Here is a 26,588-nt window from a genome sequence, read left to right on the forward strand (position 1 = left end):
CCCCCAACAGGCATTTATTCAGGGATACAGAGTCAGGAATATTGCCCTGTTTGTTGCTGCGTGCCTACAGCAAAAGGGTCACCCTTGTAGGTTCGATACTTTAATATCTGATCAACGGTACACAGGGATGATTTCTCAAGGGTGTGCCAGCAGACAAAAGACATATTTGTTTGAGGGTGTTAGGTCCTTTGATACGGCATATTTGTTGTCCCGAGGTCCATCAAGCATAACAGACAAATCAATAAAACACTACATCCAAGATGTATAATCTCATTAGATGGCTGTTACAGAGAAATACAGCCTAATATGATAATGCAGTAGTTTTTGTCAGTGGTGTAGATTCAGCGCTTTGATTTTATTGCTTGTTGACCGTGGTTTGCCCATCCTGATCAATGCCTTGGAGTCTGTAAAACGTTTTGATGTGTCAGCAGTTGCAGCTGCAAATATGTTTTGATGTTTTCAAATTCTATTTTAATATAAAGTTTCTTTAATGATTCATGGATTGTCCAGCTTTGTCCCCCAGAGTTCAAATACTGACATTCTCTCTGAAAGATGAGCTAGTGTGTATCTGTAAAGTATCGTAGGCTATAAAAGACAGACATAGCCACCGTGACGTGACGTCACATCGCATCACTGCTTTGTGAAGTCTCATTTCGAGTGTGTTGGCTGCTGCCACGTTGTTGTTTTTTTTTATTGTTTAGTTTTTTTCTGGAGAAGCGATTTCAACAATTGTACTAAACCTGGAGCACAGACTTCTTATACTTACTATATTTAACCCTACAGCAAGCCATGTTAGTTAGCAGATAATTACATTAAAAATGATCCACAAGGTGCCAACACCACAGACATTGCTGAGAGGCCTGTTTCTCTCACAGACGAAAACCAGCGCAGTTGGCAGTGTCAGTCTATGTGGCTACAGCCATCACTTTAAGCCCCAAGTGAGGTTTAAATAGGTGAGTTTTAAAAAAGAATCACCTCTCATGCTGTTGTTTTGATGGGGCATAATAGCCAGAAACCAAAACCATTTTTGTACAAAGCTACAAACATGCTTTTTTTCCCTGCTGCTGCTGGAAAGTATTTTAACATTGGATTCTATGAGGACTGACTCGCTTTTGGAGTCACCCTCAAGCGGCCACTCGAGAAGATACAATTTTACAACTTCTTTGTTGGCTTCAAGTTTAAGACCCAGAGATTGGTGCTTGGTCTGTGTGTGGGGATTAAGGGCACTGGCTCCAGTAGAAAGGACAGTTTTCAAGATGAATCTCCGCAAAGGAGTTTTTTGTCATAAGCCCTGTCAAACAGACGGGGTTGCTATAGCAACGCAATGAGTCGCAAAGTGCCTGCGGACCCCAGCACTTCATCAAGTGACATTCAATAATTTGGTGTTGATTGTAACTAGAAAATCAATGGTTCTCCTTTGGGATGTAGAGTGGCAGAGAGGGGAGCCCTTTTGTACGTATTTGTACCTGTGCACTAAGCTCAAGAGTGCAACCTGAAGAGGGGTGTGTGTGTGTGTGTGTGTGTGTGTGTGTGTGTGTGTATATTTATGTATGTGTTTTAATAGCATTTGTGTTCAAGAGCAGGTTAGGGTGCCAAACGTTTTGTCTGGCACAGTTTAATATATATTTTTGTAAATACTTCAGAAGTAATTGGTTCAGGTTTTGATTTTAAATGCAAATTGTGAATCTCGCCACCATTTACCTGATTTGGTTTTCTTTGATCAAGTTCAAATCCTTCTGCTCTTACATTCGTACACATTGCTCTTTGTTCTGCCAGTTATAACAGAGAAAGAAGCAATCAGAGGCTTAAGTGATTATTTTTTTTTAAATTCTCTTTAAAAATTCACGGACTCACTTTTGATCAAATTGTCTTGCTCATCGAGTAGAGATCATCAGAGAGATGAACCTCATTAACTTTAGTCAGCTTGCAACCACATAGAGTCTGTTATTTGTAAATAAGACAACAAGGTCTTCCATAATTATTTTTATCGATCCGATGAAAGTCAGAAAGTTAAAGCATGCGAATTCAAGAACAAGGTGGTGATGTTTTAAAATTGCTGGCTCCTGGCTCCCCCTTGCCGTAGCATTTATGTTGTACCTCGTCAATCTCTAGCTGTGAGAGCAGGCACTTCTTTCGAATGTTGGAAGCTACTAGTTGTTTCGCCGTCATTGTGGATGTTGGGTATCGAAGAATACCCTAAGAGTGTAAATAGTGAATGGTTTGTTAGAACTCATTATGTATTGTAGAAGCTTCAAAATGTGCTATTTTTGGGAACATAATGGATTCTAAAGTGATGTGAAAGCTCAGATGTTTGTTAGTATTGACCTTAACAAATTGTTTTACTGTCCAAGTTTCTCTTTCCTTTGTCACAGCAGTAGATGTGCATTGCAAACAGTTGTGAATTGAATTTTAAGAGCTTTAAGACGACAGCACATGCAATTATAAATATGTGATTTTTAGGAATTGCAAAATTGATGTTACAGGAGCTTTGTTTGTAGTAACCACTACTAAAACATGACCCATCAGACACAGTCTCATCCAATCCCCTAAACCAGAGTGCCAACACGCCATCTTGCAGCACAGCATGCTAAATCATACACCTCTGCCTCGCTTTCCATTTGTTTGCAGGCTGCTCTTGTTTTCTTATCAGGAGTACAGAAAATAAGATTCCTGCCCCCTGGGTATCATCATAATTCCTGACTAATCTGTGTGTTGAAAAACAAGCATGTTATCCATCTGTAGGTCTGCTATTACCAGTGGATCTGTGGCCGTTCTGATTCTGGAGCATTCCAGTTTAGGTGGAGGTTTTAAGCTGATCCTCAGGCGCACACAGATGATTTTCTCTCACCTGGCATGGCAAGAAATAAAAGTCACCAAAAAAAAAAAAAAGAAGGTATTTGTGCACCCATCAGGCTAGCCTAAGCGCTTGGAAGAGCACAATGAGCAAGCCGATCACAAAACAAATTATAGAGTACATGAGGGGTCCTGGTACAGGCCTGCTGCTGCATTGATGTAGAGCAAAGACAAATTACTGTGATGCTGCCAAAGTCTGACAGCATGAAGATGAACTTAGTCTGCTTCTCCAGCTTCTCTAAATCTTATTATTATTACTTTGGCTCCTTATGTTTTTTGGGGGGTTTTATCAATCGCAAAAAATACATCAGGTGATTTTCGTGCATGCGGCACTGTAATATTGCTTTAGAATTACAAATTGAAAACAAAATGGCAGGAGATAATATTCAGTTTCATTCCCGTTTAATCTTTTCTGTCAGCATGCAAGTTTTGTGATTTAATGTCAGTACTAACAGCTCACAACACACACAGAGATGAGTTTTTTGTTATTTTGCCTACCTTTATTATCAGCAATGATAGATCCTAGATCAGCGGTCTCCAACCCTTTTTGCGCCACGGACCGCTTTATGTCCGACAATATTTTCACAGACTGACCTTTTAAGGTGTCATGGATAAATACAACAAAATAAAACCAGTACCGGTACCAAAAAAGAAGAAGATTTATTCATAACACATCGGAAAAGACCCAGGAAAACTGAGTTAACGATAAAAACGATTAAAAAAATGACGATTAAAAAACGATAAAACCCTGAAAACCTTAAATTTCACACCCGAGACTCAACTCTCGTGGCCCGGTACCAAACGCCCGGGGATTGGGGACCGCTGCCCTAGATGATACATGGTGTAATCACAGTGTTACATGACACTGCCTGTTGCTAAGTTTGTCTGCTGTTAGCGACTGGCAGAAAGTGTATGGTTACTTTATCAAAGAAAAAGGTATTGGCAGCAAATTCAGAGCGATTTTCTAACATAAGCCAAAAGTCAATTGACCCGGATTCGATTCGGGTGCAGATTCGAGTGATAATTTTGTCCTGGTTTGTCATCTCTTTTATCTCATATATGCCGAGATCTATTGTTAGCATAAGAAAATGATAAGCACTGCAGCTTCAAGGTTGCTAAAAGCCTTAACTTAAGGTTTTCAGGTCCTTCTTTGTGTAACATCAATTGCGAGCGGGCCGACTGCCGCTAGACGTGCTGCATGTGACTTTGTCTCAACGTGACATTGAAACCGAACATCAGGACGCTGCTATTGTGCCCATAAAATGAGATGACCTGTTGGTGACATTACCTCAAAAGGCACTGGCTGGGACACAATAAAAGGTGCTTATGCTAGAATCAGCATAAGACTTGAATAGCTCAAGCAGAACAAGTTGGTATGAGTCTAACCCGTTTGCCCCCTGAGCTGATTGTCTGTATAGATTGCCATTCTTTCTTCTGGAGCACAAAACTCTCATCCACAATCAAAGGTGTATTGACTGCATATTGACCAGGACTCCACCAGCAGTGCTCACAGTCCGAAATCAATGATATGCCTGTTGTACATGTTTGCTATTTGTCTATAGTGAGAATTGCCAGGCTCTACCACACAAATGTACTTACCCTTTCCATTGGTTCTTAAGTGTTCTTTTAGAAAAAAGTAAAACAGACAATAGATGACGATCCTGCAGATGACCTTCATTTGGTGTGATGGAATGTCAGAGTCAATTTTTAATACTAAGAAGATGAAAACTAGCAAGGCCTGATTATATATAGTATTTTCCCTCTTGGTCTGTGTTTATTTAAAAAAAATAAATAAAAAAATTTACAATTCAGCTTTATCTTGCAATTAAGGGTGATTGTAATACTTTTTATGCCTGCAATGTGGAGGGTTATACAGTATAGCAGGGAATCTCTATAGCTTTGTTACTGTATGTCAGATGATATTGGAATATGATATAATAAAAAGAGTGTGAGCCCACTGCTCACGGGGATTGTATCCAACCACAAATATCATTATAGTCTTAGGAAACAAAAGCAGGCAGACCTTTGGACCTCTGCTCAGTCTTTGCTGGATCAACAGACACATACTTCAGAGTTATGCTATGTTTATGCTTGAGTGCTTAATGCATTTGGAATTATTACTATTTATCAATGGGTGGCTGGGGAGCGTTAACAACCATCAAAGTTAAACATATGGGAACAAACATTTTCACTCTCATTCCCCCGGAACTGCAGGGAGGCTGGTGCAGCAGTAATGCAGGATGTCCTGAGGGTGTGCTGCTACACGGGTGGTGTCGGGGTCACGGTGTCATGCGGTTGTGAGTATTTTCATGGCAGCAGTTGGGGTTGGCCAACACACTTTACAGCCTGGAGTTAAATGAATATGAAAACAGACTGGAGCATCCAGCAGAGATAGTAGTGGAAAGATTTATTCTTTCAGTCACCGCGCCCCCTCACGCCCCTCTTCTCCCGCAGCCGAATGTGTTAAACTGAATGTTTCCTCGCTGAAAAGGTCACTACTCTGACAAGTGTTAAACCGATGTAGCATTCACTGCTCGTACTATGAGCCACACCTGGGTCACACATGATGTGTTTCTGACATGATGAAAAAATTGGATTACTTAGACAGCTTGGTGCGCAGCTAAAGGGTGATGAAACTGTTAGTCTGAAAGGGGGATTGGTGATATGATAACAGTTTTAATGAAGCTATGTGAAATTCTATATCTCACTCCCTCTCGCTCTCCTAGAAATTATAATGACATTGTAATTGAACATTTACAGATTATGCTCATAAATGTGACTCTGGAGTCTCGATATTGATGTTGCTGACATTTCTTTAGTTTCAGCTTGAGGCTATGTATACACATATATATAGACAGGAAACGTGTTACAATAGATGATTTAGGTAGATATTTATTTATCAGAAAAGGAGGGTTGAATGAAAACGGGTTATGGGAAATGTAGCAACCTCTGTTTTGGGATTTTTGTTTATTCTGTGACATGTTCAGTGATAATTTCTTTTAAATTCATGTCCATCATATTTTAATATTAGATTGATGGGACAAATTTGTGAATCCGATCCAAAAATGTAAAAGGAAAAAATGAAGAATTTTTCTCATATATCACAGCGTTGACAGGTTTTACCACTGTAGGCGTAGGCAGACATCACACACGCACCAGTCATACTTTCATTTACTTCTGATCCCAGAACCCAACCAGTGCTTGGCACATGCCACTCCCTCAGAAGTTTCAGAAGTCAGGTAGAGAAAAGCTGAAGCTTAGTGTTTGATTGCACTTTGTTTGATCTTCAGGCACACGGGAGGCATCGGGTTTAACCAGATTTTGTGCAGGATGGCTCTGTGTGTGGTGTGCTAGAGTTTTTAATTTACATTTTGAGAGGTGGTAAGATGTGTTGGTGAAGAGTTATATGAAATTATGTGACAGACCTTTAAAAAAAAATGTTATTTGCATTTAATATATGAGATGTTTTCTAAGAAAAGTGCAATTTCGATAGTACATCTCGGATTTTCTCCATGATGAACCAATGCTGCTGGAGTAAATGAAATAGCTCTGTTGCCATTCCTCTTTGGGCATAAATTACAATCAATAAATGTTAAAAATTTCAGAAAAAGTTGTGGTAGCTTCTAGGTTTTTGTTAATTATTTACTACTGTTGTAAAAAACACATTTTTATAGTAGACAGGGACGAAACAGGAACTTATCAGTCATTGAGTCCTACTTAATTACTTACTTAGTTGACTTACTTACTAATGAATAACCATGGAGGAGATAAGTTGTAAAATCTATAAAATTACAGTTAAAAGTTAAAGTTTATTCCCTCCTTCAAATTTTTAAGGAGCTACCCAATTTATCAGCCCGATTTACCTGGCCCTGTGTTTGACACCTCTGCTGTAAGTTGACCAAAAAAGGTGAGAAGATTTTGTGCAATGCCCTAGATAGGAATGACACAGTTCAGTAGCTATTATTCCAAATTAATAACAGATAATTTTATTGTTTGATCATAACAGAGGCTTTATGTGGGCTGTAATATGAGGTTAAATTGCTTCTCAGCCAATAAATTAGTATTTCGATACGCCGATTGCTTACAAAGCAACATTACATATGTTATCATTTAAAAGAGTCTATGATGTGCTATTTTTAGCCACGGTCATGTTCCCACATGAATTAAAGATTCAAGCCTTTTTAATAATTTATTGTCATTGAGAAATGTTTTGGTTGGCTTCACATGTGGCTACGCCTGTTTTGAAGCACTCGCCTATCCTTTTGTATGTGCACACTGGACCAATTCCTTTCAGAGCTGTCATGTGAAAAGCAGGCTACGACGATGATTCATTCATAAAAGACTCTCATTTAATTACTCCCAAATCAGGTCGCATGAATACCCAGGAGAAGCGGCTATTTTGCAGTGGCGGTGGGCGATCAGATCTGAGACACACATCAAATCACAAACCACTCTCAGGTCCCCGCGGCTCTCCATTCACGTGAACAGGATTTCAATCTTCACTGCTCACACCAAAGAGATTTCCACCCAGATGGTGTGTCAGCGCTGGCCTAATAAACCTGTTTATGTATTAAACGCTATGGGGACATTTGATATTCCTCACAGACATTGCCACAGACAAGTAATCACAGCAATAACTCCTCCTCATTAAAGCTCTGACTCATTTAGGATGCTTTCATGTTTCCTGTCAAGGTTAGAGTAAGTTATCAGTTTTTCACATTATGCAACTGATTGCAATGCATGGTGACTAAATGGTTGCCCAGAACTTGAGCATGATGTGCGTTCACAACCACTTATGATTGCAAGGCGATTGCACAGGTTGCCTGAAAGGAGGCAACCTGTCTGCGAACAGTTGTAATCTGAGTCAGAGTGACTCACAGAAAGAAGGTCCTGGGTTTGAATCAACCGTCTAGCCTGGGCCTTTCTGTCTTTATATGTTTGTATGTTCACTCAGTGTCTGCACTGGTTCTCTCTGGCTACCTCTGCTTCCTCCCACAGTCCAAAGTCATGCATCTAGTGGGGTTAAATTAATTGGTGATTCTAAATTGCCCATAGGTGTGAGTTTTTACCTTACACAGTTTACTGTGCCCTCGGCCTATGGTAGCTGGGATAGGCTCCCGCGCCCCCTACAACCCTGAATAGAATAAGAGGAAGAGAATGGATGGATGATACATTTCTATTAAATGTGAATTTCTGTGTATACAGATGTGCTCAATGATTTGTGTAATGTAATTTTCAATGATTTATTACAGTTAATTGCTGTGTTATTTGAAATAAGCTGCCTGTAATTGCTAACTTGACCCCAATCACAGACTGATAGTAGACTGACATTGTCTTATAGTGACAGATATTAGTAACAGGGTTCCTATGCTTGAAAATCTCATTTTGCAGCAAAAATAAGTGATTTGAGAGAATTTTATCTTTTTGGATAAAAGAGATGTGGTTTAAAATGAATTTAAAAATAAGGTGCTAAATCACGATATATGTTACTCCAATACTCAGCATATTGTGAAAAATCACAATAATATCGTATAGTGTGATAATATATCGTGATGTGTCTGGTGAGGCCAGCTGCTTTACACAAAATAGAAGTGAGTGGCAACAAAAGCTGTGTTGCAAGGTAGAATGGAAAGAAAAAGAAAACTCGATGTGGTAGCCTTTTTGAAAGTCATTTAGATGCAGCACATGTCAGCTTGTTGAACCACATGAAGTGGAATATTGAATTGATCCAACTTTTGTGCTCTGTGTGATGGTTGGTACTTATCCCCAGACAAAAAATCAATACAAATACAGTTTGCGGGTACTGATTATGATTTCACATTCCGCGCCAGGAGCATCCACATCACTTTGTTTTTGTTGCTCATTTTAGTGTTTGTGGGCTTGTATGTGTGCACTTATGCAGAACAGGATAGACACACAGGAAGCCCGTGTGAGCATTAGAACAGACATGTCTGGGGACACAAGGGGTTTACAGATACACCATAGACCTGCATTACACACTTGGCTGAAGGTTATAACTTCAAGTTTAAGGTGAGCTCGAGTAACAAGTTTGTTTGAAATGCTGTTAAAGAAATCTCAAAATGCACCCATCAAAGTCAGGACAAATTGGTTTTCCGCTCCCTGTGATGTGAGGTCCATTAACTAGGAGAATGAACACTACTGAGAGCCTGTTTCTACGAGAGCAGGCAAAGGGCAGACTTGATGATAAACGACAGCTGGACAGAAGAAAAGGACAGTTGGGAAGTCGAAGGCAAAGTGACACAGAGAGGGCACAGAATCGGCGTTCATCAATTTGAAATGGAGACTTTATATGCGGTAGCATGTTTTATTCCCCATATAAATGTTAAACAATACATTTCATTAAGTTTCTTATATTGTTAACATAAATCATAACGTCTACAGGCTTTCAGGGACACACACTGAAACCCACTGAGTGTCACCCTGTTAGCAAGTAAATGGTTTGAGTAAATGTAACTTTAATGTGTAAATCCTGCCCTCGGGTTGCGTTGGAAGCGCAGTCTCAGGTAAATTCACCCCATCAAACTGTAAAAGCCGTGGCCATAAAGTAGCTCGGAAGAGCTTTTATCAGTCTTAATGCACTCTTCAAAGAGCATCCCTCAATCTGCACGTCTCATCGAGAGGTGCTGCTTGACCGCAGGCAAAGGCTACTGTATCAGTCTCATTTCACAGATGATGAGAAAGACCATTTGGGTGACTGATGAGCATCTTAACCTAAAGGGGTCACTGAGTGCACCATCACAGAGTGATGGTCATCCACAGCCGAACCCTGAAAACACTCCTTCACATGTACCAATATTGGATACTGTCAGCAGATTGTCTATGGAATATTTATATTCCTATGCAGTGTGGATATATTGCACAGGATCCTTAATGGGTTTACATTTTCCATCTGACCACAGGAAAACGAAAAGACAGTTCCTCTTGCTCAGCAGCACTTCATAACTTTGCTTCATGGTATACAATTTTAGGAGACTGATTTTCTGACGCGCACTTTCACCATAGTCTTCTGTTCATCAAATGTAGTATTATATCCCCCGCTCCCCATCCTCGCAACAAGTCTCTTTGATGTCAAATTGACACTTTAGTGAACAGCACTTCATGGATTTGATATTGCCTGGCAACTGCAGAAAACTCGCTCCTCGTGGCTTCTTCAGGGCGACGAGAGACGGGCAGGGAGGTCGGTTCGGCGGTGGAGACGATGGTAGAGGAAAAGACGGTGGAAGGTATTAATCACAATGGTGATTTCTGTTTGGCTTGCCTCCAGGCAGTGAAGCAAAATTAAAGCCCAGAAAATCGGATTATGGCCTCCCTGGGGGGTTAGATGCCCAGTAGCCAGCTGATGAGCACTCATCTACTCTTCATTCTATTCTGCAGAAATGTTGGCTCGGAGGCCAATTTGTTAACAGTTATTGCTCATTTCTTGTGTAGCTTCCTGCTAGTGAGACAATAGCCAAGGTTTATTGTCTTGCAATTATCACAATTTGAGGGAAGCCGGTGATTGATATATCGTCTCTAGGGCTGCCACAAACGATTATTCTGATCGTCGACTAGTCACCGATTATTTTTGCGATTAGTTGACTAATCAGATCATCATCCATTGGACATACAGCGTACAGCTTATTGCACCAGCAGCATCTGCTCTTATATAACTATCATTAGCTTACAGCTTTAAGTGTTTAAGGTGCTAACTAAAAATAAAGACAAGATGATAGTTTATTAAATTTTAATGAAATTTGCAGATTGTTTCGGTGAAGTTTAATAAACTCCTTGCTATCTAAAATATAACAGGACACTGGAATATATTCTGGAGCATCTCACACTTCTGATGATCAGCTGTCTGCTTGACATTTATTCAGCTGTGTAAAAACTATAACTTTAATCTCAGCCAAACCGATTTACTCAGGAACAAATAAAATACAAAAAAAAAAAAAAAAAAGCCAAACAATAACATTTTTAAGTTATCTAAGTGACTTATATATCATGTTTAACCTGAGTAGCGAAAGACGGCGGTGGGTTTGAAAACGATTTGCCGGAGTCCGGTTTTCTCACGGCTCTAGTGAGCCTTGCCCCCGGCTAGCTATCGAGCTAGTGGGTAACAGACGTCTCCGAAAACGTCGGAGCGCTTTTGAAAATATGTGGTGTCTTGATAAACTGAGCAGATATTTGAGGTTTACACAGCTACATTCTCGCCTGAAAATATGTTAAACGTTTATTTTGTGACCCAGAAAGAATAATAAGAGTAATATTAAAACTAACTAGCTGCCACCATTGTTGGAAACTGAGCTGGGCCGCGCTATGAATTCTGGGACAGTTTCTTCTTCTTCGGGGTTTAACGGCAGCTGGCATCCTTGTACATGCAGTGCTGCCATCTTCTGTTTCAGTCCGTTATTACACTCTTAAATCCTACTACTCATTCCTGCGTCTTTTGTGATCTTACAAAGCTTCAAACGACACGTCGACTATTAAGTCAGTCGTCGATGATTTTGATAGTCGACGTAATCGTGACTAGTCGACTAATCGTGGCAGCCCTAATCGTCTCTGAGGTCTGTGGCTTTACTTGCTGCCAGTTTTGCTGTGGGGACACCCATTATCAGCAACAGCAGTGGTGCCGGAGTTATAAATATGTGATTTTTTTTTAACTTTGACAAAGTTGGAAATGTGCATACTCCTCACAAATATGTCATATTGTGTTCATTAAACTGATTGGCCCTCTTCATTATGCACCTACTATTATCAATTTTCTAGAAACAGTTGGAGAAATATAATCTATAAATGTATAATACAAATATGGAAAAAAACAGAAGGCTTCTTGGTTTGAGTAACACATAAGGCGCAGAGAAAAGCAGCAAAATCAGAGAAAACGAAACATTATCGTAAAAATTAAGGGGTTTTCAAAACTCTTAAAACGTGTTACCAAAGGTCCAAAACCAAAATAATTTAGTGATATGTATTAAACAGACAAGCACTAAATGATTTTTTTATTAGTAAATGAACTAAACCATGTGTTGAAACAGCATTTACTGCTTTACTTCTCCTCAGCCAGTGTAATTCCTTATTTCCGACAGAAGTGCAACACATCCTCCTCTCGCGAAGCAGATAAACCCAGTGAAAAGCCTTACATGCAGGTAGGTCGCACATAAGCCTCAGACACCCTCCGCTTGCCCGTCTCTGTGCAGTCAGCCCTGCCCAAGCTTCTCACAGGAGCTGTTCGCACAAAGGAGCACATTGTGTAACTGTGCCTCAGTTTTAATGAACCAGCGCTCCCGCTCCAGCACACTCCTCCCTCTTTGTCAGTCCCCTCCCTTCCTGCCGCTGTTCTCATGAATATCACAGCGTCTTCTCCTCATTATTCATGAGCTGGTATCAGTGTGCTCATGTGCGCCGAAACAGAGGAAGAAAAAGGGGGGAGTGTCTCAGTGAGCGCGAGTCACAACCCTGGTGTATGAGCTTGTGCGCACGCCTGTGTGTGCGCGTGTGAGTGTATGAGTCTGAAATAGAGGGAGCGGGATAGAGGAGACACTCCGGCTGATGCTGAAACGGCCGCCGCTACTTCACTGCCGCTGTTCACATCTGAACCTTCTTCTGTCAGGCTCAGCTGGAGCTTTCTGTTCCTCTAAGCTGGGGTTGCTTGTGACTGCCTGAATGTGTGAATGGGATGCCTGAAAAGAGATGCTCGCTAAGGAGTGACTGATGAGAACCAGCGCTCCGGTGTGGAGGGTGACCCCCCTGTGTCCGTACCACCACTACTTGGGGAGAATTGGACGCCTGGCGTTTCCACGACAGCTATAATGGGCTGCAATCTGTGCACTTTACAGAAGCGAGAGGAACACTACAAGCTTCTGTATGAGATCGCACAGGTGAGGCATGACCGACTTTGGTATCGAATATTGTCTGTGTGTGTGTGTGTGGATGATTCACTGTGCGTGTTTTGAAGAGAGCAGTTCAAGTCCGGAGCCTCGTTCAGGGCATTTCACGTAGAAGATTGAAATGAATATATTTGCACTATGAAAGTGAGGCAGCATAATGGAGAGAGGGGCTTCTTACTCACTAGCAGATGTGATTTGAGTAATGAGCAGTCTCTCAGAGAGTAGCTAGTGTGCAGTCCATTCATCCTGCTCGAAGAGCTGTGCTGAGGGAGCAAGTTTTTTAATAGAATAGTAGCACCTGGTTTCTACTACATGACGTGTTTGTTCCAATTTCTTTCTTTCATAATGTTCAGCGAGAATTGCCAAAGGGGTTTTTTTTGTGGTATTTTATGAAAAGTTTTCATTAGACACTTCAGTGCTGTACCAGCAGTCGTTCTCTTTATATTTCTTGTGGCTCACTTGAGTGTGATAGTCTTGCTCACACAGGTAACAGCGCCTACATTCGAGCAAATGTTGCTCATCTGACTGCACATTTATATCAGTTCCCTTAATGTGCTCTTTTCTTTTTTCAAGGCTGACACAGCTGATGAAACAGCATGAAGTTTTTTTTTTTTAAGCAACTGCTTGAGCGTTTTGTCAGGAAACGGGCAAAGAGGCGGAGGACACACATCTCACTGACTGAGGTGGAGCCAAACACATAAACAAGCACCTCCATTCTCCCCATTAGCCCTCTTCCTATGACAGGCTAATAACTATGAAGCAATGTGTCTCCTGGAAGTGGAGTCATGCTCATCCCCCTCCCCAGCAGTAGTGCCTGCCTTCACGCCGCTGTGATCACAGCCTCATTAGCCATTTTATACAACCATCCCGTGCATTAATTAGACGTGAAATGTCTCTCTTTACCCTTGTGAAGCAATGGGGTGAGAAGAAGCGGGGGAGGTAAACCAGCATTGGTTAACCACTGCCTGTAGATTTGGGCTTATATGCGCCCCGAGATGCTGCCAAACTAAGAGGTTGAACATTGTCAGCGAGATTCTGAGCTGCTTTAATGGTCAGAAAAGGGTGCTACGCTAAAGGTGGGCTGCAAGCTTCAAGATCAGCAGCAGAGGAAGTTGCACACACTACTGGCCTGTTTAATATTAGCAAACAGAACTGTCAAGGGACCCCGAAGGATGAGTAGGAAGCCACTGCAGCGCCTGCCTCGCCACAGAAGGATCGTAAAAATAGTGCTGCCTTGGTGCTTATCTTGGCTTTTTGCGTCCCTCTCTCTCTGCACCACTTGTTAAGAAATAGTGTTGACTCCCCTTTCTAGTAGTCTAGCAGAAGGGGCTCAGTATCCGCCAAGTGGGGCAGTCTCCAGGGCACAGTTGCCATTGACAGGATCTCTCTGGCATATCTGTCCACCCACTGATATAGTGAGCTGGGTCAGGTGTGAGCTGCAACATCAGCAGCTGCTTTCTGACCACCGCTGTGGGAGGCAAGGCAGAAAGGATGTAGAGTAAGGAGGATAAAGACTGAGATGGGAATATAGAGTAAGCTGTTAATGATGCAGGGTGAAAAGGAAATCGAGGAAAGGAGCAGGAGCGGGTGAAGCATCCTTGACACGGGAGGTGAAAAAAGAAGGAATAGAAGGGAAGTGTATAGTTCCTTCACCAGTGAGAAACCCTGAAACCACCTCTTTTCACTGCATTGCAAACACACTTCCATGCACACGTTCAAACATGTCCTCTGTGAACAAATAAGCACGGTGTACAACAGGATGGGTACCAAAAGTAGAAGATGATGGACAGTGAGGCAAGTCTCCTATAGTAGCAGAGCTTTCCCTGCGAGAATGCCAAACAATGTTTTTACAGTCAGGAAAAGTATGTTGTGACAGCAAAAAGCTGTACTCACCGCTCTCGCCACCAGCAATCTAATCGTCTTTCTTACATGTTGTCTGTCTAGCTTTCACCCTTGCTACATGTCTTTTTCCCCATCATTCTCACAGCTCGTGTTGTTGTTTTTGTCTTCTGGTTGTGTTTCTGTTGTGCAGAAATGCACACACACCTAGAATTGTACGCACACACACACGCTTGCTATGCCACTCTACTATTATTATGCAGAGTATGTGAGTGTGTGTATGCAAATGAGGTAGAAATGGCTTGCTGGTGTCACAGCGTGACTGACCAGCCTCGTGGCAGGTTGATTTGAAGAGCAGGAGACAGTCGCAGGGGTTGGTTAGCCACCTTTCTCCCCTTTCCTTCACGTCTAGAAACAATTTTGACACTCTCTCGATCTGCCTGACCCTGCTAGCTGTGGGAGATTTATGACTAGCTCGCTCTCTCGTTCGCACTCCCTCCGTTTCCCCTTTCTTCTATTCTCACGGCTGCAGGTGTTCTGCATGAAAATATCTTCACCTTTGTCGGCTGGCCTGCAAAGCTATCTCACAGAGCTGAGATTCTTTGTTTATTGAATCAGCTTTCTTGGGTCAGGGATAATACACAGCAATCTTCTTGTGGTCTTGTTCTTTTTCTAACTTTCCAGTCTCACATTTATTTTTATACTCCAGCCGATTAACGCTTGTCCATCTTTCTGTCTTTGACTGCTCTGTTTGAGTCCTCTGATTGCTCATCTTCTTTGATTGCATTTCTTTTAACCTTTGCTCCAGCTGATCTCTGTGGGATTCCACTCCAGTTAACCTCCCAGTGACGGCACTTTTGTCATCGAAGGCAAAACCTGTAGACCGAACAGTAGACTGCTTTATGCATTTAGCATGTAGACCCATACTCATGCAGCTATACTCAAAAGCTATAGTCAGGCAGATTCTTACAGCATATATTTTCCACCGTGTGGGTGCTCAGGCTATCTTGCCGACAGTAACAAACTCCGATTCGCTCTGTGATCTAGCAGGGTTTTGAAATTCCCATTGTGTCCATGAGCTCCCCTCGTGAGTGTCACACATTGTCTGTGCACCACTAAAACCCAGTGATGTGTGACTTTTTGGGCCTAATTAGCAGGATGGCAGATGTTGATGAGACGAGGAATGCAGTGTAGAGTTAAAGATGTTTTGCGGGAACAGCCTGCATTGGCTTTCAACAAAAGCTGTTTTTGCAATGGCATTGCGATCAAACCAAAAATCCACCTACAATAGGTCTCAAAACTTCCCCAGTGAGCCACCACTATCTACTGTAGCAGCCAGCTGCTCCAAATGTGGCTGGGTAATGAATTTCACCTTTCGCACTGCACGGCACACTCTCCATATTTCATTATCCTGTTTCGTAATTGCCCAATGAGCCTCGCTTTTTTTTGTTAGTAGAAGTTTTGAAAGCAGTATAGTATAGCCAGTTTTATAAGTTTTATTAGTCAGGAGAAGAATCACTCTCCACTGCATTTGAGAAATAAATGGAAAGCAGCTTCTCAGCTCAATGAGGCACAACAGTCCCTGATAACTTGCTGATGCATATGAATGAGAATGAGGCACCCACAGCTTGGGTGCGCGCACACACACACACATACACACGTTTCTCCAGGAAACAAAAACACATGGTTAGTGAATATTCTAGATATAAAAAAAAACAGAAAGCAGTGTTCATGAATTTTAGAGTGGGACCGCGTGCAGGAGGCCAACTGCACTGTAATGGAATCTCAGAGTTTAGCGATGTCATGTTGAGCAGGGTCACATGGTTGACAGGATGGGACAGACAGATGTGAAATGAAGCAGATCTGGAGTTTATGCTTTCTGTGGCAAAAGGCAATTCCCAGTATGGTGGTCCTGCAATTGGGTGGGTGGATATTCTATTTTGTGTAGTAGCATCAGATGTGAAACCTGTGGACTAGAGGCAATCTAAGGGGGGGGACACAGATGAGTTGCTCCTGCTTCTGCAGTGCCACTAGCCATGTGTGTAATGGGTATGTATTCAATAAATGTTGAAGAGTTTTCCCAAGAGCCAAACTTCCTGAGAAATGACTAGCAAGCTGCACCTGATACATAAATAGTGTGCACCAGCATACTTTTGTGTTATTTTGACTTTGTAAGACACTTGACCTCTTTTTCTATTTTTTTTAAAGAAATGACTGTCATATAAATGTCAGGTTTAGATGAAAGTTGTCACATCTGGGGAACCCCTTTTGTTTTTTTCTGAAGCCGTCATTGCCATCTTGTGGTCTTTTTGCTTCGTTTCTTTTGGCTAGTCATCAAGTCACTAGGATTTGGAGTAGGGCTGTGCGATATGACCAAAATCTCATATCCCGATATAAGAATTCTATCGTCCGATAACGATATAAATCACAAAAATGTAACATTTTCTGTAAATTCTGTGAATCTCGGGCAGCTCGTCTTGCGGGAAGTGTTTCCAGCTGTGCGTCATGTACCTGGAGTCGAGTGTTTTAACCGATGCATGAAACGATACATTTTTAGACATAAGTTGTAACGGCCGCCGATTTCTTTGTGAGTATTTATTAAACGGCGTGCTGCGGGGAAAAGCCTTTTCTAACGTTTGAGTCTAAGGTTTATTTTTTTAGCACCTGGCGGCTCTTTTTGAATTCTCATCCGTAAATAATCTGCTCTTTCACGTGATTCAGTTTATTTTGAAAAGTCTCAACAGGATCTTGAGCTTTATTGTGAAAAGTTTATGTGGAACATAAACAAGCGGACACGCGATGCTGTTACCTTCATTGTTGCTAACCACAAGGCATAAAAATAGGCGCTTGTCCGTCTGTAGTGTGGTTATATAAAATATAAGAGAAAGAGAAAACTTAAAGAAATTAATATAGCCACTACAGTGACCATCAAAAAGATGAAAAAATATTGCCGTAAACAGTTTATTTTGGGACACCACGAAACAAACGATAGCATAAAATGAAACTATACATGTTTTTATATCGTCATCCGATATATATCATTATATCGAACAGCCCTAATTTGAAGTGATTATATAATTTGAAAATAATTAAATTAATTAATTAACTCATTCACTGCCATTGACGTCTATAGACGTCAATTGAAAAACTTACGTTGACTGCCATTGACATCTATAGACGTCAATTACGTTTTTCAATGGGAGGGGCCAGAATACAACCTCGGGCAGCTTTTCAGTGAATTTTATTTTTTCATATATTTGTAAATAAATTGTTTTGATAAAACATAACCTTTCTCAGTGTTATTTCTGTTTTATAGAAGTGAAAAACTATTTTATATGTTAGAGGTGTCACAAAGCAAGAAATATTAGTGTCAAAGGCACTTTTCTGCTTGAAATGTATTTTTCACAAAAAGCTCGTTTTCTCCCTTTTTTTTGGTCAAAACAGGCATTTTTGGTGGAACCCACCTCTCTTCTACAGCTGATTACTAAAGAATGGAAAATGGTAGAAACAAGCTTTTTTTTTTGGATGAAAGAAGAGTCTGTTCTTCATTTTGGTAGGTTCAGCGTTTATATGATCATAACACACAGTTTTCTGTGGCTCTTCAAAAATGAGTAGAAATGCTCAAAAACCCTGGCAGTGGGGAGTTACCTGATTTGAAAATGGCTGGCAGTGAATGAGTTAATTTGAAAAAATCACTCTGTTTCTTTCTCTTTGACTTTCTAAGAATGCAGGTTTAAATTAATCTGGAGGTCAGTTTTAGTACAACTTAGTTGGACTCACTACTAAATATGGAATGAAGACTGAAAAAGCACCAGGTGTGATATAAAAAATAAATAGCACAAGACAGAGGCCAGCTACTCAGGAATGGTTTGAGAATAGATTCAAACAGATGCTAAACTTCTCTGATTTCAGCTGTTGGTTTCACTCCAAGAATCGACTTTTTCTACTAGTTTATCTGTAAACTAGTAGAGGGTGATAAACATTTTTCCCCACTATTACATGGCTTTATCATAGACCAACAACTGAACTGACTAATGACACTCTGCACTGATTAACAAGGAAGACATTGTTTGGAAGTCTTCAGTAAATGGGTCCACACCTTGAAAAAAGTTGCCTTTAGTACAGCGTTAATGCTTTATAGGTATGCCTCTATCAGGGGCCTGTGAATGCTTTGATGGTACATTAAGGCTGTCGAACCCCCCACCACACCTTCAGCACTATCTCCAGACAGTTAACTACAAATGTTCTCATCTGTCTTCTTGTCCCATTATGTTTCTTTTGAAAGATGTCCCTCAACCATTAAAATTGATGAGAGTGAAGGAAGAGGGGGAGGAGAGAGGAAAAATGTGCTGCTTGATTGATCTTGTGTCCACCCTGGAAAGATTAGCCTGAGCTATAATCCAGGCTTTCGGTGACACTTTTACTGTTCCTAAACAACACAAAGGTCCATATTTTTAAAGCTGTCGCTTCGAACGTGTGCAGGCACGTGGGCAAATGCATAAATAGTGTGTAATATTAAAAAAAAAAATGTCAGTGTCACTCTGAGCATCTAATGGTATTTCCCTACTTATTAGAACACTGCAGAGATTGTTGCATAACTACTGCTTCATGCTGGCTTCACACTGACAATGTAACTGGGGATTTCATAGTCTAATTTTGTGAGAATCACATATCCAATTGCATGACTGCTTGTGCATTTCAAATTGCAGTAGCTCAAATTAGTTTTCAAAAACAATGTTTTCGATGAGGTGAAATTAAAAAATGTAATTAAAATCCTCAGTGCACATTGTTGCACGGAGATGTGTGCCCTGCTCCTCAGATACAGATGATGCTACATTTGGCACAAGACATAAAGTCAATGGGTTTTTATCAGTTCTTCCACGAAATCTCCCTATGGAGGCTCAAAAGGGATTCAAGAGGGAGCTGATGAAGTGACCTTTTTCCTTTTCATCTGTTTCTTATCTCAATAAGAACCCAACTGACCTTTTCTACCACACATCTTGCTCCTGGACCTCTTTGTCTCCATGCCGCTCTCCAACCCAAGATGAACAAGGCTCTTCAAAATTAGTTTTATCTCCTGTATGTGCTCCTGTCTGTACCGATTTCTTTCATCTGACTCGCGGCAATAACCGAGGAAAAGCTGCACAAACAAACCATGACATGCCATTTTCTTTAGTAAACTAAAGCTCTTTCTCTGAGAATAAATTTCTCGACATATCACCGCTGGCCATCAGATGTAGAACTTCTTGTTTTGGCCGTCTACTGCGCCGAGGTATTCAGACAAGGACTGTGATAGGAGGGTTTTATCTAATATATGTGTACAGATATGACAAGAAACCAATTATAAAGGCAAACAAAGTCCTAGAGGTACTCGGATAGATTTTGAAGTGGTTTGGCGTCCATCTTTGGATGCAGTTAAAAGCTAGTGATCTTTTTGTCAGCTTCCTGTTAGTCTTGGCCTACCTTTGCTTATTTTGTACCCCTAAAATATGATAAGTCATGTATGCCCTGCAGCAGCAGCAGCCTAGTGGAAACCTGAACAGGGTAGTGATGTACTCGCCCCTGCATTCACTCCTCTTGCAAGGACAATGCATAGACCCAGCCTGACTCGAACACCAAGGGCTCATCTGAGAGTTGTAGAGAAGATAATCCTAAGCAAATAAGAATAAACAGAGCTAAATGCTGAAAAGCAATCATTTTTACCTGCTTCTAGACAAAAAGTTTACATTTTATTTTAGTTTGTACAAATATAGCATCAATTACTTTGGATGAGTTATATGAATTGATATGGAACAATAATACACAAACTACTACTATACTGATTGGCTAGTTTAGGATTTGCAACAGAGCATCGTGCTTTGACTCATTTTAAGGAAATAACTATAACAGGAGTTAGGAGTATATATTTATATATTTCAGAAACGGTTGTTGATGAAGGCTGAAGGTGACTGCTGTCAGGAGGATACTGCTAACTTTCTGCCACTCTTTATATGACGCATGAAATCAAAACGATGTATGCATGAAGCTGTGACATCCCTAATTAGTACAGTAATGTACAGTATGTCGGCAAAGACGGCGCAAGCCATAAATTGTAAACAGCATGAATAGCACACACACACGGTATTCATAATCAAATTTACTGTCCTTCAGATCATTTTGAGTTCATTTGAATTAAACAGTGGTTAATTATGATTGGGTTTAAAGGAAATTACTGTCGTGGTTCTGTGAGCATAATACCTGGCTTAAACTTCACAAGTTTATTACCATAAAGCCTTAAAGTCTTGTCCTTCCTGTTTCAGCGCTCTTGCCTTGAGTGCATAAGCTCATTTGCCTTTGAGAGCATGGGAATCACAAAACAATCTCAGCCACTTACTTATTTACTATGCAAGTCTCCCTTTGGAAGATGACATCAGCGTGGCATCATCCCGCAGTAGTACTTTGCCTTGTTTTAGTGCATGTTTTACTTTCACATTCTCATCGAGATCAAAGGCTGTCGACTTCAATCAGGTAGAGAAAATAAAGTACATGCCCGAGTATCACACTGGCAATTCCCAATGAACCAAGACATCTTTTTAATGAAGTGAATCCACAGTAAAATGATGGAGTTGTTGTTGACGTGTATTGGGTGTGTTTGTGCGTAGGTAAAGAGCTGGGATGCTGCAGGTTATTGTGGCCTGGTATTAATTTATAAAAGTAATAATAATTTGCAGGCTTTTTGTTTGTCACCATATCCAGACAAGAAAGCAAAGGACAAAGAGGGCATAATTCTCAGACCCATTATTACCACCTGTGACTTGATATCTAAGAACCTGACATTATGCATTTCCAAGCACCTTGTTTTTTTTTTTTTTCTCCTTGCACACGTGCAAATAGACTATACAAGCTCGACTGTTTATGAAAATATCAGTATGCATGTGTGCACAGAAATGTGTGTGCATTCTCAGAATTGTTTGTGTCTCTGTCTAAAGTGGTTTCTGTCTGTGCCTGATTACTGCAAGTATATATGTGTTTGTTTGTGTGTATGTCAGCGTGTGCAGTGCAGGCTTTCATGCAAGACTTTGGACTGCTAAATTATGATCACAACTTACTGTGTGTATTAAGTGTAATTGTGAACAGTCCTGACAGCTTGTGCTTTTCTCCACAGTACAAACATTGGTGGAAACAAAGAGCGCACACAGAGGGCTGTGCATCTGCATCCAGGGTGCCTCTTAGCTGATTATCTGTGTTTAAGCAGACAGGAGGGCCCTCATTAATTTATTGCTATTCATAAAAATGCATTTTCCCCTCTTTTCCAATTAGAGTTGGTTCTATGCTGGGATGGATTTGTGCTGGAAAAACCATCTGCACGTTTAAAAGCCACAAAGCGATGTAAAAAAAAAGTTATCTTTTGCTTGTATACCAGCAGAAGTAAGAATTTAGAAATCCAGGAAGTGGAATCAAAATCTGTGGACAGTTTGATATTGTTTGTAGTGTCACAACACAGGCAGTGGTGGAGTGACATTTTTTATTTTTTTATTGTATCCAGGGAAATTAACCAAGATCAAACATGGTGCCTTTAGCAGATAGGCTGATGTCAGTTCCCAGCGCTGACTTGCTGGTGTGTTTGGCTTGTTGCACCTGGCTTAGTGTTATTTGAGCTGATGGCAGCCAGAGTCACTGTCCTCTTGTATGGTGCTAACCTGCACTGTTCACAGCTCTGCATTCATTAAAGTTTATTAGGGATACAGATACATTCAGATGGAGATTTAAAAAGAGTAATTGGGGATATAATTAAGTGTGTCCCCCTCTTGTAGTCAGCAACTAATTAACAAAAAAGCTGTCATTAAAACCCAGTCATAACACGCCCACATGCTCTAGATGATACTCTAGATAAAGATTAATGATAAACCTTCATAAATTTGAGTTGAAGTTTATTTGCCGTATTATGGAGGAAAAAAATGTTTGGTTTGTACGTCTACATCTTTATTAACAAATTTAATTACAACACTCTCCGGTTTTAAGATTAGGCTTAAATTTTTCCTTTTTGATTAAGCTTATCGTTAGAGTCAAATCAGGACCAGATCAGAGCCCTAGGCAGCTGGAGGATTCCCATAATCCACTGAGTGTTTCTTTTTCACTTAACTCTTTTCACTCCACTTTGTATTTAATTATTATTTTAATTAATTGTGTCTTTTGTACTCTCCCTCCCCTCACCCCAAATTGGTCGGGGGAGATGGCAGCCCTTCCCTGAGCCCGGTTGTGCCAGTCATTTCTTCCTGTTAAAAAACAAGTTTTTTCTTCCCACTTTCCGAGTGCTTGCTCATAGGTTGGTCATTTCATTGTCTCTGTTACTGTAGCGTCTTTACCTTGTAATATAAAGGACGTTGAGGTGACTGACGGTGTGATTTGATGCTATATAAGTAACAACACTGAAAACTAAGAAATTGATTTGGACGAATTCGGAAAAAAGTGCAGCAGTATTAAACAGCAGTATTTGCTTTACAAAATGCAAAATAAAGCACAATAACTGTAGGAACTGTGTAAACAGTATTTAACTCTACGTTGCTGTGGGTGTAGTCAGTGCGACTGTGAACACCGTGGCTATGAGAAAAAGATCAATTTTGCCACTGGTGAAATGAAAGCGGACCTGACAGTACACACATGCTGCTTCTTGCCTGTGTCATATAGTGACACCCCCCACCCCCCAAAGTAATAAAGTATCAGCCTCATCATTGCCAGTGACATTTGGAAAAATCTGAAGGTTTGAGATGCCCGGCTGTATCATCTATATTCGATGAAAAGAAACGACAAAGCCTTGAGTTCTTGTGGGAGATGCTTTCATTGACAAACTTTTTTTCACCCTCTTTGCCTTTTTTTTTTCTTTTTCTTTTACTGCCTCTGCTTCTATACATTAACCTCTGCATGACTCCTGTGACTCGAGAGCTTTGGATTGTCTGTGACAGGTATGTATGATTGCAAATGCACGCTTGTGTGGAAGAATGACTTATGTTCTCAAAGGTCAGGCTTTCAGTCTGTGTACAGAAAATGGGTGGAGGGTGGGGGGTGGCAGGTGTGTGTGTGCGAGCGTGTCAGGGTGACACAAAGCCCCCCCTAGACGAGGCAGCCATGTTGGGTGTCACTCCACAGGTCACTGGGCACCCCCTGCAGCTCCTGTGATAAGCCTGGCCTGCCAGCCATTTGATGGGAAAGCTGACACGCACACCTACCTGCGCCACAGCTCGCATGGGCAGGCTCCAGGGAAGACGGTGATAAGAAGCTCTGTGAATGGATCTAGTGGCGATTCCTGAGGGCTCAAATTCAAAGAAAACTCAAAACACAAAGAGCAATTTGCATCCAGTATTATTAGCCAGGCAAACAAAGAGCCCTTTGCTGCCTGTCCTGGGTTGATGTGCTGCATAGGGTGACAGTTGGAGTCCACTGTGGCGAGTCACGCAGCGATTTTATTGTCGCTGCCACTGTCACACTGACACACTGACACAGTTACAAAGGCCTCGTTTTAATTGGCTGCATTAGCAATGAGAGCATCACAGTGGCTTTTTAAAAACTCGAGCCTTTCTAGTATGAAATCAATGTCTCATCAATGTAGGGCGCGTTTCAGCTGACACCCAAGTGTAACTGTAATTTCATTGGATTGCAAAATCGATTTAAAAGTCCAAGTGCATTAGAAATTGAGGTAAGCGTGTTTAGCAGGTTAATTGATTTACAAGAAACGGATGAGAGCTGAGATGAGATGGCTGGTTAAGTGGTAATCTCCATATGACGAATTGTGTTTGTTGTAGTCGAAGGCAAAATGAAAGGCGCTTTCTTAAAATTTTAGCGAAGTTCATTTTCTATGCTTCAATATGAGCATGTGAGAGAATGCAAACTATTTTTGCAACGCAAGACATTGTTGTGAAACAGCAGCTAGCAGAAGTTCACAGCAGGAACTCGATGCAATCTTTGCGAGGTTGGATCGGCGACCGTGTTTTCTCCCCCGCAGCACTGCAGTCAACCCAGCACCTCCTACACAACCCAGATCCTCTCGCACTCAGTCCTACTTCCTCACTGTCTCAACACAAGCAGACTGACAGAATGGAAAAGCAGGGGGAGGGGACACCTGTCTTATTCATTAACTTGTTTGTAGAGAAACATAAAACTGCATTTATAGGTTGATTTAATAAGGCTGAAAGTATTGCACATAAATACACAGGCTTAGAAAGCACGGGTGCAATCCAAACTCACATTTTTACATGCGGTATATAGTACTGGCTGTGGGCAAACGCTTAAGGGACCGCTTGACAAAAACAATTTTATTAGAGATTGGATAGTTTATAGACAGATGTTAGTATAATACCCAATATTGTTAGCCCACAAAACACAGCAGAGGCCCTATGTGAATCTTTTTAGTTGTGCTGGACCGAACCTGTGCATGCATATAGAGGGAGTTGGTTTGGTGCTACTGGATAAACGTAATTATCTCTTAATCTTCTTTTTTTTAAGAGCTCAGTTTTCCATCAAAGTGATCGCTAATTATTTATAACACATTTGGTTCCACACCTAGCAAGTGAGATCAACAGGTGCGTTGGTGTAGTGTCAGGTGTGATGCTAGACTGTAAACTTAAAGGAAAAAGCAGAACCAAAAGACAGAGCACTTTGATACATTTCGATGATCGATGCATCTCTGATCTTGGTTATTACAGCAAACTAAAAATGGACTTAAAAGCTAAAACTAGATGTGGAAAAAAAATCTAAAATAAAAATAAAAACTAGAGTTTTGAAGAAAAAAAAAAAACAACAACTGAAAAACTAACCTAAGACCCGAACTCTTTCATGACATGCATTTTCAATTTCTCTTTGCTATTTGGGCTGACCTGATGAATGTGAAAACAAAGAATTACCTGATTTTACTTTTTTTTTTTTTTTTTTTTTTTTTTTACCTGATTTATGTTTCTGAGAAAAATGAGATCCACATAAGAGGTCATTCATTTTAAATTTCGATAGAACAGTGGCAGTATAATGTCCTCGTAAGTGGATATCAGGCCCTTGTAGGGCAAACTTTAGTATTTTGGTCTAGACAACCCAAAATGTGATGTCCACATGGTTGAACGCCAGGTCATAGGAGGTTAACTTGGAAGACTAACTATCCATCCATGGTATCTAGTCTTAGTTTTATTATCTGTTAGTTTGGTAAAAATGTTATTGCATCTTGTCGACAAGGCACTGATGAATGCATCTATTGACACTCATGTCTACAGGAAATGCAATTCAAAACATTTCAGACATTACTCAGTTCAATTTGAATTCACTTTTATGTGCATTGCACCAAATCACAAAAACAGTTAATATAAAGCACCTTTGAGGTCCTTTATATTATAAGATAAACACCGTATAATAAGAGAGAAAACAATCAAACCGCCAACCAAGCACCCGGCAACAGCGGGAAGGAAAAACTCCCATTTAGAAACCTCCAGCAGAACCAGGCGCAGGGAGGGGCAGCCAAATACTGTGACCTGTTAGGGTGAGGGGAAGGTCTAAATCTTGCCTATTTAAAAAGACTTCAAACTAACCCTGAAACTATTACATTCTAAACTAAAATTCAACATTTTCATATAATAAAAACTACATTGAGTTAAAACAATTATCAAATCTAGAAACTGAAACTAAACTGAATTCAAAACAAAAAGTCAAAATGAAATAAAAATAAATACGAATTAGAAAATGCAAAACTATAAGATGTCCTCAAAATGAGATGGCCTCATCCTTTGAGACAGTGAAAAAACTGGGTATGAGGAATGACGTTGGTCAACATCCAAGCATGTCCATCTAGGTAGAGGCAAAGTGTAGTCCTAAAACCTGTGGGATGGATTGTGGTATGCTTTCTGTGCATCTTGGGAAAACCTCAGAATCTCCCAGAAAGACTTTTATGCCAGTGTTGTGAAGAAAGTTGTCCGGATGGATGGAAGGATGACAACTCTGATCTAATTAAGTGGTGCATTATGAATGGATGTACAAACATAAATTACAATAAGA

General features: G+C 40.7%; 1 protein-coding gene across 2 annotated transcripts in view; it reads left to right on the forward strand.

Moving 5' to 3' along the window:
• Positions 1–26,588, forward strand: part of LOC101479478 (PDZ domain-containing RING finger protein 4) — a 115,880-nt gene that overhangs the window by 56,068 nt on the left and 33,224 nt on the right. Inside the window, exon 1 of one of the 2 annotated variants that reach the window (XM_004563768.3) lies at positions 12,256–12,731. The exons of the other annotated variant lie outside the window; for it this stretch is intronic. Within the exon in view, the coding sequence (XP_004563825.1) occupies positions 12,663–12,731 (69 nt within the window). The 5' untranslated portion in view covers positions 12,256–12,662. Of the gene's footprint in view, positions 1–12,255; positions 12,732–26,588 lie in introns of those variants that run through there. 2 annotated transcript variants of the gene reach the window in all.

This window comes from Maylandia zebra, linkage group LG7 (assembly GCF_041146795.1).
Source record: "Maylandia zebra isolate NMK-2024a linkage group LG7, Mzebra_GT3a, whole genome shotgun sequence".
In the NCBI taxonomy this organism is placed as follows: Eukaryota; Metazoa; Chordata; class Actinopteri; order Cichliformes; family Cichlidae; genus Maylandia; species Maylandia zebra.